The 13,207-nt window shown below is 36.7% G+C and overlaps 1 protein-coding gene across 5 annotated transcripts in view; it reads left to right on the top strand.

The window, feature by feature from the left end:
• Positions 1-13,207, top strand: part of CDK8 (cyclin dependent kinase 8) — a 114,527-nt gene that overhangs the window by 83,568 nt on the left and 17,752 nt on the right. For 4 of the 5 annotated variants that reach the window (XM_047861024.1, XM_047861031.1, XM_047861016.1 and 1 more), the window contains 2 exons: positions 9,641-9,698; positions 12,071-12,202. In XM_047861024.1, coding sequence (XP_047716980.1) covers positions 9,641-9,698; positions 12,071-12,202 — 190 coding nt within the window. The remainder of the gene's footprint in view (positions 1-9,640; positions 9,699-12,070; positions 12,203-13,207) is intronic. The other variant, XM_047861049.1, reaches the window with a different exon arrangement.

Here is a 13,207-nt window from a genome sequence, read left to right on the forward strand (position 1 = left end):
ATTACTAAAAAATGATGAAAAGGCCATCACAGCATTATTGATAATGACAAATTGAAAAAATGTACCTGTGTAACAACTGGAAAATGTGCAAATTGTAACATGCAGAAAAATTGACCCATTGTGTAGCCATTTAAAATTATGTTCATGGGTGGGGGAGCCTGGGGGTCTCAGTCGATCGTCTGACTTCGGCTCAGGTCATGATCTCATGGCTCGTGAGTTTGAGACCCTTGTGCTAACAGCTCGGAGCCTGGAGCCTGCTTTGGATTCTCTGTCTCTCTCTCTCTCTCTCTCTCTCTCTCTCTCTCTCTCTCTCTGCCCCTCCCTCGCTCCTGCTCCTGCTGTCTCTCTCCCTCCCTCAAAAGTAAATAAACATTAAAGAAAAATCTTTTTAAATTATGTTTATGGGGGAAGGGAAACAATAAGATAAAAACAGAAAGGGAGGCAAACCATAAGAGGCTCTTAAATACAGAGAACGAACCGAGGGCTCTGCTAAGGGGAGGGGCTAAATGGGTGATGGGCATTAGGGAGGGTACTTGGGATGAGCACTCAGTGTTGTATGTAAGTGATGGATCACTGAATTCTGCTCCTGAAATAATTATTACATTATATTTTAACTAACTTGGATTTAAGTGTAAAAAAGTAATAAAATTATGGTAAGTGTAAGTAATGTTGTTATAACGTTAAGAGAGAAAGCAGATCTCAACATAGTGGAAGTAAAATACTGAGTGAAAAATACGTCAACAAAAGAAAATATACGAAAATATTATGGTTAAATCTGGATGGTAGGGGCGCCTGGGTGGCTCAGTCGGTTAAGCGGCCGACTTCAGCTCAGGTCATGATCTCATAGTTTGTGAGTTCCAGCCCCGCATTGACCTCTGTGCTGACAGCTTGGAGCGTGGAGCCTGCTTCAGATTCTGTCTCTCTCTGTCTGCCCCTCCCCAACTCTCTTGCTCACTCTCTCTCTCTCTCTCAAAAATAAATATTAAAAAAAATATTTTTAAAAAATGAGATAATCTAGTTTTAGCTGGAGGTAAATTCCTAACCAAGTAAATTCCTGACTATCACTAAAGATATGATAGATATGCTGAAATGTAAAAACAAGAGTAAAAATACTCTTATAGAAAACAATAGTATAAATGCTCTTATAAAATATAAAACGTAAAGTTTGTAGCAAGAAGAAAGTAATATATTAGAAAAATGGCAAAAATAATTGAATCTACCTTTACTAACTAGAATATAGAGAATTGATGTGAATATTTAAGTTTAGTAACCTAAGCCCCCTTAGGTAAATCTAGAGAGAGTAAATCATAACATGCGTATCAATGAAAGATCCTCAAATTAAAATATTTAAGTTATGTATCAAGCTAATAAAAATTATAAAATCTTACGTGGATACACATTGCTTTTGGTTTTGAGGATTGCTTTTATCATACTTAATGGTATAAAAGAATGTTGAATTTATAAAATTGATACTTGAACCTTTCAAGGGCAAAATCTGTTAATGTGTATCCAAAAAAACCTTAAGAATGTTTATAACATTTATGCAAATAATTTGACTTTCTAGGAATTTATCATAGGTACATACAGAAATGTTTGTTATGGCATTATTTTTCTTTTATTAAGAAACTAGGAACAACCTCAACATTTTAATAGGAGATAATTGGTATAAGTTACAGGGAATCCATATGATTCATGAAGATTATATCAGGAAAGTAATTTTCAGACTAAAAAATCTTCATGATATACTAGTGAGGAAAGAGGGTACAAACAATATATTTAGTATAATGCCATTTTTTATTTTTATATGGAGGAAAAAATAAAAAGGCATACTGATAATGTTTATAGTGGCCCTCTGTTAGTTTAGAGATTATATACAGTTGCTTTGTTTTCAGTCGTCTATTATCAGCACATTATACTTTATTTCCCAAGTTATATCCATTGAGCATGTATCCACCTTTGAAATTTAAAAAACAAAACAAACTTTTGTGGGGCACCTGGGTGGCTCAGTTGGTTAAGCATCCAACTCTTGATTTCAGCTCACGGCTCATGAGATCGAGCATAGTGTCGGGCTCTGGGCTGACAGCAGAGCCTGCTTGGGATGCTGTCTCCCCCTCTCTGTCTGTCTGTCTGTCTCAAAATAAATAAACATTAAAGAAAAACTTCTGGTTTTAGAACAATAAAGCTCTTGATATTACTTGGTCTGATAATTCTACATTTGAGATTTCATCCCAAGGAAATTACCTGGTGTATGTGTCAGGGTGTTTGGGGTTTGAGGGAGGCAAGTATAATTATACAAACATTGTCAATGGGAGCATCATCAGGGTTGATTCCAGAAGTGGGGGTTTGGGGCAAATACAACCAGCTGTCTATTAATAGAAAAATACAATGTAGTTAGTAAGTGTAATGTACAAACATCCAGATTTGTCCAGAAAATAATACTTGGGAAGACAACACAAAACAGTATTACTCACTGATTACTGTTATACTATCAAATATATAAATTAATATTGTTTAGAATAGTATTTGGAATTACAGTGATTTTCAGATTTAAATATAAACTAGGTATACTTTTTTTTGGCAAATTTAGTTAAATTCTTTTTTTTAATTTTATTTTTTATCTTTTAAAATTTGCATCCAAATTAGCATATAGTGCAGCAATGATTTCACGAGTAGATTCCTTAATGCCCCTTCCCCACTTAGCCCATCCCCCCTCCCACAACCCCTCCCTCCAGTAACCCTCAGTTTGTTCTCCATATTTATGAGTCTCTTCTGTTTTGTGCCCCTCCCTGTTTTTTTTTTTTTTTTTTTTAATTTTTTTTCCAACATTTATTTATTTTGGGGACAGAGAGAGACAGAGCATGAACGGGGGAGGGGCAGAGAGAGAGGGAGACACAGAATCGGAAACAGGCTCCAGGCTCTGAGCCATCAGCCCAGAGCCCGACGCGGGGCTCGAACTCCCGGACCGCGAGATCGGGACCTGGCTGAAGTCGGACGCTCAACCGACTGCGCCACCCAGGCGCCCCAACCCCTCCCTGTTTTTATATGATTTTTGTTTCCCTTCCCTTATGTTCCTCTGTTTTGTCTCTTAAAGTCCTCATATGAGTGAAGTCATATGATTTTCGTCTTTCTCTGACTAATTTCACTTAGCACAATACCCTCCAGTTCCATCCATGTAGTTGCAAATGGCAAGATGTCATTCTTTTTGATTGCCGAGTAATACTCCAGTGTGGGTGTGTGGGGGTGTGTGTGTATGGAGATATACACACACACACACACACACACACACACACACACACCACATTTTCTTTATCCATTCATCCATCGATGGACATTTGGGCTCTTTCCATACTTTGGCTATTGTTGATAGAGCTGCCGTAAACATGGGGGTGCATGTGTCCCTTCGAAACAGCACACCTGTATCCCGTGGATAAATGCCTAGTAGTGCAATTGCTGGGCCATAGGGTAGTTCTATTTTTAGTTTTTTGAGGAATCTCCATACTGTTTTCCAGAGTGGCTGCACCAGCTTGCATTCCCCAAATTTAGTTAAATTCTTAATAATGAAACTGGAACTATTTTGAAAACTAAAAGATTTTTGATATCCTGTCTCTGCCCCTTAAATACCTCTCCCTTAAGATGTATTTGATCTCCTTAATGTTACTCAGTTTTCTAGTCTTCGAGTAATAGGTACTTTTTTTCTTATTGGGCACTTTATTAGATTCTTTGCTTAAACTATGGTTACAACATACCTTAAAACTTTACAAAAATACAATTAAATAAATCCAACTTGGAAAATACATTTCCATCTATAAGAAAATATACACATACATGTATTAATATGTGCACCCACACATTCTTTATTAGGAACAAATGAGATCTAGCTTTGCTTTAAAATTAAAGTTTATTTCTGTTGCCATGTTTCTGTTCTGTGCCCCCATGTTTCATTGTTAATGAAATGAATATTGTTTCTGGTAGTCTGTGACAGTAAGAAAATGACTGTTGTGTCAGTGAAAATAGGACATTATATTCCAGATTGATCTTGTTGCACTTAAACTAGTATTTTATGCCTCAATTGCCTAAAATGGACAGGTTAAGAATTTTGTAAGTTAAAAATTCAAAATTTATAGTTTTAAAAGATAGCAATTTTAAACTAATAATGTGAATCATGTTTATTATCAGAAATACTTATGATGATCATATTCACAACTTGGTGAAAGACCATTTTATTTACTTTTGTATCACCTGGATGAAAACAAAAAGTAGAGTAGTGGTCTGGACTGGAGGGATGTAGGAGAGGCTTATTGAGAAGAATTGTCATCTATTATTAGCGTGATTACTGCCATGTAGTTAATGCTTGTTTCAAAGTATCTTGATTAGCATCGACTCTGACAAAGAACCTAATTCCTATTCTCCCTAAAAGAAGACTTGTTAGTTAAGTAAAAGATTCGTCAGTGCACTCATGTGTTTCGATGCCCTGGTGCATGCTGTCTCCATCCCCCGAGAGGGTGCAGACCCAGCCTTGCACTGGTTTAGTAGAGGACATTAGTAAATTCTGGAGGCACCGTCTCCCGTTGCTTATCTTCCAGACCAGCTCCTGAGCTTTCACACGTCAGCTGTCATCACCTGTGCAAAGCCTTTCCTTGCCTGAATTTACCCTACCCATTAGTCTAAACTGTCTGCCCCTGGCTTGCTGCTCTGTTGATCTCTAGGCCTCACTGCCTCTTAGTTCCTCAAATACAGGGATAAATGTAGAGTATTTGAACTGTTGACTGTAGAGGATGAAGTTACTGGTTATAAAGTAACATCTGTTTTCTCATCAGGAAGCAGAATTTGTTAAAAAATTCTATACTTTTTTTTTTTTTCGAATTTATACAAAAAGCAAGAATTAACTTTACTAGAGTAGTTGATAATTTCTTCTTTAGCTTAAAGATGTTCAGCAGCAATACTGGGGTAAAATTTAATATTAGAGGTAAAAAATTAAAATTCACAGCTTGGAAGAAAAAGTGAAACTATTATAAATGGTCTTCCAGACTTTATTCACTGGATTTCCAAATTTCTAACTCGACTCCTTACAAGGTTTCTTATAAAACAGTTTTTTAAATTATCGAATATATGTCTATTTAAGACTTTGCTGCTCATATTTGAATCTCATATATGTATATCAGAGTGAAAGTTTTTAGTATGTATTGTACATATTGATTAACAACCAAGCTGAAAGTTATTATCTAGAATGTGTGTCCCCAGAAAGTGTACAATGTTTTGTGAAAGTTAAATTCTGAATAAATCTTAGAGAACAGCACTGGCAGTGGTTTCTTATGGGTAGCTGTATTTTGTTTTTTGTGTTTTTTTTTAATAGATCCATCAAGAATCAAACTTTTCTGTTGACTGCAGGTCTCCATTTTGCCTTGACACATTAGTGCGCATATGAAGACCCCATTTTCACCCCTAAAATAAGGTCTTGGCAGTTATCGGGACAGATAGGCTATCATTCTCCACTTCTGCACCTCTGTCAGATATATCTGATATTGGCAGTTTCCTGATCAGCCCAATTCTTGTCTTTCTCAAGATAGAGCTCCCTGCAGTCTTTAACCTTTTTTTTTTTTTTTTTAAATCAGGATTGACCCCTGAAATGAAACCAATTTGCCATCTCTGCTGTGTGCCAAAGTCATCAGTGAACTATTTCACAGCATGACAAATTCTGGAGAAGAGAATGCCTCTACATGAATGGTTTTCTCTGTAATACAAACATCTTGCTTTAGGAAATAATTGAGTTTTGGGGGAAGCATACCAACAGAAAACAAGAAAAGCCATAAGCCTGTCCTATAAAACAAGGACATGTTCTTTTAATTACAAACAGGTTTTTGTTTTGTTTTGTTTTGTTTTGTTTTGTTTTTTTCTGGGAGAAACAAAACAGCAATAGAGGATATTATAGTTTCAAACAAGAAGTATACTTCAGGTATCTCATTGATTTATTTCGTTGTTCAATAGGCAATAAAAGGTGCTCTGTAATGTCTGTGCATAGCATAGCTATATTTGAAGATGTTGCTATGATGTAATAATACTTCTAACATGTTGGACCTCTGATTCCATAGCAGAAATATAGTTTAATAGAGTACGTGCCTCATTAAAATGTAAAATTCTATACATGCTTTCAAAGTGATTATGTTGGATAGCATATAAAAGATAATGGACTGTTTATCACAGTTCTGGTTATTACTAATTTGATTCATGTATTGTCACTAACTACTTGGAAGTTTTGGCTCTAGAGCTAAAAATCCCTACCAGATTCTCCTAGTAGACAAAGAAGAAAGAAAAAAGAAATTAGCTTTTTTGGGGAATACTATGTGAGTGAACTACAAACAAAAATTATCAAGTCTTTGAAGCCTTCCTTAATACTGATTACGCAACAAAACAGAAATAATAACAAAAGTACTTTTGATCTTTAGGGCCTTTCTGCCTGTTGTCTCTTGAGACTTCCATTAGATTATATTGATAAAAGAAATTTAGTGTTAGATTTACCTCTACTGAATCAAAACATCATACCCTGGGGCATATAGAAGGCTACCGTGGAAACTAACATGAGGAGGGACCCGTTGTGTATAGTGTTACTGAAACAACACAACACCATTCTGTTTTGCTTGTGACTATATAGCATGGCCCAAACTGAATTTTAAATTTACTTACAGAGGTAATGTTGGTAATGGCTTTTATCCCCAAGACCTGCTTCAGATCATAAATAGGCAGTGAGTTGCCTAGAAAAGCAATTTGTAACTATTAACTAGAGCTGTGGCCCCAAGCCCCAGTATTAGACCAGACCTTGACAGAGAAGCGGTGTATTCCCCACCCCATGCTGAAACCCAAGTTTGGAACTCAACCAGTCTGATGAGTCTAGAACAGAATGAGGAGCAAGAGAGGGTGTTTGTCCCCCTTTACCTTGTAGCATGCTGACTGATGCCACTCACCTTAGGGCTTCTCAGGTATGGGCCCAGCTGCTGAATGAGTAAGAAAAAAAAAAAAAAAGATTTTCCACTACATCTAAAATAAGAGGAGGAGAGAGATGTCCATGTGCTCTGCTCTTGCCAGATATGGAGATTGCATTTTAGAATTGAGCACTGAAGTGTGGTAAAAGTCCATCACAGCAAACCAGTTAAGCAACCTGCATCTCTGGAGAAGGGGGTGGGACTTAGGGTATGGCTGAGGAGCAGGAGCCGTGGGTGAAGGAAGGGTCTTTAACGTTTAGTTTAGACGTGACTTTATGGTCTGAATTGTTTACAATCAGAATACATTCGTGTACTATTTATGTCATTAAGGGGGGTGTGGGGAGAGAATCAGATTTTGCCAAATAACAAAGGAAAGGTCTTTGGGGACAGAAGTAATGGGATAGCAATGACTTAGTTTTGAAAGGTCTAGTCACAGGACACTGAAAACAGTGTGGCAGGAACAGTGTGGGTGGTGGCAGGTGGGACGGGAAAGATTGGTGGGAATGAGCTTGCAGGTGCCTTGCATCCCCTCATAAGGACTTTGGGTCTTATTCACAGGTGGTGAGAGGCTAAAGTAGAAATAATATTTTAGTAATAAGGCACGGCAAAAGAATTCAAAGACTTGAAAGGTTCACCTACACCACTGTCACCAACTCTTTCGGTTCTTCTAGTTCTTACTCATCGTACTTTTTTAAAAACCTATTTGTAATCACAGTCTATATATCATTTTGTGTTGTGCTGTTTTCACCCAATCTTGTAAGAATTTTCCGTGTTGCTGTGGAAGATTTTAGGCCAGGGAGTCACATGATCAGCTTCCTCTCTTACAAAGGTGACCCTGGCCACATTGCAGAAGATGGATTTGATGGGGAAAGAATCCTACTGGGGCTAAAGAGTAGGGAATGGGTTCAAGAGATGTTTAGGGAGTTCTGCCCCAGTGGACCATAAGAGAGTTCTAGCACAGGCGTGGAAGTTCCCTCCTAAGCCCACATTGGTAGTTGAGAGCAAGCCTCTCCCCTCTGCCAAGTAGAAATGCTGCCTGATTCCTCTTGGAAAGCCCTCCTGGGCCTTCAACACTTTACACTAGTCTCAGAGATCTGACTTCATTTTGAAGTAGGCTGAGCTCTGAAAGTCTCTGCAGAGTGTAACCCAGGGGTGATTGATGAACATCGTGCACAAAAGCAATTTTATTTGTGCTAGGCAGTACTTACAGGTAGCTCCTGGGGAGTATTGTTAGTGCTGTACTTCCTTTTGGTACCTTGCAGGTTATCCCAGGGGGTCAGGGGTGTGTGTGTGTGTGTGTGTGTGTGTGTGTGTGTGTGTGTGTTAATGATAGAGGTTCCAAAACCTTTTTCTTGAAGGAAACATTATCATTATCATTGTTATTGTTATTATAGTATGCATTAATTGAAAAACTTGATTCACAAAGTTACTTTCAAAATGATATATTAGGAAGGGAGCATTAGGCTTAAGACATGGGGTAGATTCTACTGTTGCCCCAATCTTGTAGATTATACTTACAGGGCAAGTCCTTTAATCTCTCTGGTGCCTAGTTTCCGCACCTTGAAAAATGTAGGGAGTTGTAATTTCTGAAATGTATATGCTACCATTTCAGCAGTTCTTTTCTTTTTGCTGGGGAAAAAATTTTGATCTGTAATAGTTGATAGAATAATATATTCTGTGTTCCATTTTGTCAGTAATAGCATGGAGGCTGTTACCAAATATGGTTAGGTAAGCCTGTGACTTGGTTACTACTGTAAACAGCTTTCATAAAAATCTTTAATTTTAAGGTTCCTTTGATCTATTTGAAGGGCGTTCTGATCTAGTTTCACTTCTGTTTAGCAGACTGGTAGAATTAAAGACCAAGTAGACAGGCTAGCAGGGTGAGAAAGTTTTGGGGGTTGCTCTCCCCCCGCGACCCCCTTCCCTTCCCTTCCGTCTTCCCCTCTTCTTACTTCTTGCTGAGGAGGGGGCGAACCTCACATGTCAGTATAGTAGATATCACTCACTCTAACAGATTGTAGATGACAGTTAATTTAGAGACTATAACACTGTCTGAAATTTTACTTCTGTAAAATCTCCCTTTAAATTTTAGCTTCTCTTTTTATTTAAACATAAAAACCTCAAAGCCATTGAGGTCATAGAAAATTCCTCTTAACTTTGCTAATTCATGTAGGAAAGACTTTAGTAAATTGATTTCTCTAGAATTTATTTGTTTAAACATAGGTACATACTTTGCCATTTCAAAAGAAAAGAACAGAGATATCAGGTGGCTCCTTCCCTCCTTCCTTTTACTTAGATTGAAGTCATCTTTGAAGATAACATTTTCCCTTAAAGTTGCAGGGCATTTTACATATAAGTTGGCAGGAAGCACAATATTTAAACTTCCTGTCAGATGCTCCACAGTAGTGAAAACAGACTGATAAAAGGGCCAAGAAAAGCCTTCGCTCTACATGCAGAAGAGCACTGCCATATTTGGGCCTTCATGAAGTTTGCATATTGCTTTGCATATATACACAAAGTTTCCTTGGTGACTTCCTGTGTTCGATTTTAATTTTTGAGTAAATGAGGTTTTTTAAAGGTGGATTTATGTTATATTGGCATATTGTCTATTTAAAAGAAACCACTACTGTCTACTGAAAAAAAACACTATTTTGTTTCCACAGAAACCTGCTAATATTTTAGTTATGGGTGAAGGTCCTGAGCGAGGAAGAGTAAAAATTGGTATGTTTTATCTTTGATAAGTCACAGCGTAGCACTCTTTTAAAACTTTTGCAGGCAGCTGTATCACTTCTAATTTTTGCTGTAATAATATGCATATATTCATGTAGTTCCATCTGATCAAAGCCATTTCTAAAGAGTTTACATTAAAAGTGAAAAATGTTTCACACTCTTAAAAGGTGTCAGACAATCCTTAGAGATTGAAGTGTTCTAATTATAAAATAAACCATGGAAGTTTCTTAGAAACCTTTGTGTTCATTAAAAATAGCCTATAGAGGTGAGTGGCTTCTATCCCTGTTAGAAGCCAGCCTCACCTTTAGTCACAAGGGCATACAGCGTACTAGTAATTATACCATCAGTTCTGTTCACCTGAGCCAGATTAGATCAGAACATATGCCTCTGTTGACCTTGTCTAGATCAGAAATTACCAACTAGGAAAACCGTTAAGGCTGGATAGGTACAGAACCTTAAGTTCAAACTAGCCTGTCTTACTATAGAAGGCCTTTGCCTGATGGGGGAAAAAAAGTAACAAGCATTCTATACCTTGGCGTGTTTTCTAATAGCTCTGTTTTCTTATATATGGAAGCAAAACTTTACCCATTTCTGGTTTGGTACCTATAAAGATAGAACTAAAATTTATTTATTCTAACTGGTTATTTTTTTCATTGTCTTTTCCAAGTTGTGTTTGTTGCATTTATTTAGTTTGTCTTGTGTGTGGGTAGAAGAAATGTTGTAACTAAATTATATTTAAAGGCAGCAGGATTGTGGGAGTGTACAAAAAAGTAAATAGTGATTTCTGATTGAAGATTTAATATAGATCCGAATTATCATCTGATTTGTACCACTTTGCCAACAAAGAAAAACCTAGGTGTTGCTAATCCCTCTTCCCTGTCCTCCCCTATAAAGTCCCCAGATCTCACTTTACGCTTTTAATTAGACTCCTAGAATGTTCTTTTATCGTACAAACCTTGCAAATTTTTTAGTATCACAAACATTTGATGCACCTCAAAGTGCTCCTAGTCATTGACTCCCTTTAAGAGCTAGGCCCTGTCAGTACTTAGCATAGAGTCACCAAATGCTATTAAGTCCTTACTTGTGTTTTAAAAAGCCCAATTTGGTTGCATCAAGTTCAAATGTAAGTTCAAAGCATGCAAAATAGAAAAGATTCAGCCAACTAGTAGTTATAGGCATGGTTTTACTATAAGATTTGGGGAGACCTTATATAACAAATTAAAATCTAGTTTGGAATTATACTTCTATATGATGTATATGATGTTAGCAAGTTTGGGGGGATACCAGTGACTTAAAGCATTTACATTTAAGAAGAAATATTAGTTCTTCTGTAAACCAGTATTTAGTAATGTGAGTCATGTTTTTAATTCTTTGCCAAATTTCTGTGTTGTTTTTTTTTAACCTCCATAATTGAGTAGGTTAAACAAGGGCCTACTGCATTAAAAATGTATATTAGGAGAGCAAAACCAAACAAACGGTGGATAAGTCTTGACATTTTTGATAGGTGGTATAAATATTGATTGTTCATTCAACATGTATTTGACAAAAGCTACGTGTACTGACAGTAGATTCTAAAAGACACAGATGAAAAAAGACAGTTTTTGCCTTTAAGATTACAGTGTAGTAGGACAAACAGCCATGCCTGAATAACTACAGTACTTACTAAAGTGTGTCAAATGCCACAGCTCCCGTTCTGAGCTAGGAGTTTATGACATTTGTCAAATCATTTAATTTCTTCTTTTGAAAATTTCTTCTTTTTTCCTCTTAAAAAAGGGAGGCGATTGAACCAGATGGCCTTTAAAAAGTCTTTTCCAGCTTAAAAAAGTTACTATGAATCTTTAAAGTTAAGCTAATAAAATTCAGCCAAAATAAATGGGGGGCAATAGTGGTGTTAACATACTGTATCGTCAACTTCTGATGATCCCAGTGAACAAGGCTTATTGATGCAAATAATGGAAGGCCTTACTGTAACTGATCTGGTGTCTCAATGCTTATTACCAGTACAAAGAATGGACGTGCAGCTTAACAACCCTGTCCCCAGCATTGGTGCGACAGGTGGAAAGAAATCTGCCCAGGGGAGTAGGGTCACCCTTGACCTCTGATAGCAGAGCCTCTCTCTAACCCAGGTGAAGAGCAAATGACAAGAGTTTGCCAAGATTGAAGATCTCAAACTTGGTTTATATTTAGGCTGTTGAAAGGGATGAAACGTTTTTGGTGCCCCCCCCCCCCCCCCGCCCACTCCCCCTGCCCTGCAAATTTAGCACTTTTTTCCTATCTTATGAAATAACAATGGTAAAATTAGAGTAGTCAATTAAATTTGTAAAAATCTATTGACTCAACATTATTATTATCTTTTTTTACAGCTGATATGGGCTTTGCCCGATTATTTAATTCACCTTTGAAGCCTTTAGCAGATTTGGATCCAGTAGTCGTAACATTCTGGTACCGAGCCCCAGAATTACTTCTTGGAGCGAGACATTATACCAAAGCTATTGGTGAGTAGAACTAATTAAAATTCCATGACATTTAAAAAGTGGCTTTGTTGTTGTAAAATATACATATTTCTATATAGTAAATCAACTACAGAAAATTATAAAAGTAAGAACAAAAATGGTCCTAAAATTCTTTTACCTAGAAATACCATTGTTAGCACTAGGAGGGTATTATTTCAAGCATCTCTCTCTGACAGATAAATAGATATTTTAAAACTTTTAAAACATATGGGATCATACTATGCATTCTAAGTAAACATGTATTTTAAATTTAATTTTACTTGAAAAGAGAAGTAAGCACAGTAAAATTTCTAAACCCTTAAGCTTCAGACAAATGTTTCTTTCAGCAAAAGAAATATTAACTTCTAAAAGATCCCCTTAGAGTTAAGGGGAAAAAATTATGGAAAAAGTAGGAGTTGGAAACATCTTAATTCACTTTTCAATTTTTGACTGTGTTGGTTACCTCCCTACAATGAACGACTGGGAAATTAGTACTCTTGTACTTCCTCCACACTGACCTCTCAGTTTATAAGCTATCTTAGAAATGTCATTGTCATCGTTATTATTACTGGCTTGTTGATGTTTATGACATTAATTTTGTTTGCCAGCTGTAATTCCCACCATTTATTCTCAGGTTGTGTATTATAGTGAATTCAGTGCTCAACTACCACAGTCCTTTGACCACCTCTTTTCCATTACGGAGTCTTTATTCCGCCTCATTTTATTTGGCTGAATTTTATCATCGAGTACTTTTCTTATGTGCTTTTCTTTTCTTTTCTCCTTTATTGTGTGTTTTTATTGCTTATTTAACCTGTTCTGCGTTCTCCAGAATGACATTGAGCCTGCTTTTTTTCTGTCCCTTGGTTAACTCCATCCTGAAGTCATCTATGCTTTGCTGTATTCTGGATTGATTTTAATCCTGGCTTTTCTTTTTTTTTAATTCCTCTGTGTTGGATATGTTTCATTCTGGGCTTTATTATTTTGCTATAGCATATTCTCAAGTAACTT

This window comes from Prionailurus viverrinus, chromosome A1 (genome assembly GCF_022837055.1).
Source record: "Prionailurus viverrinus isolate Anna chromosome A1, UM_Priviv_1.0, whole genome shotgun sequence".
In the NCBI taxonomy this organism is placed as follows: Eukaryota; Metazoa; Chordata; class Mammalia; order Carnivora; family Felidae; genus Prionailurus; species Prionailurus viverrinus.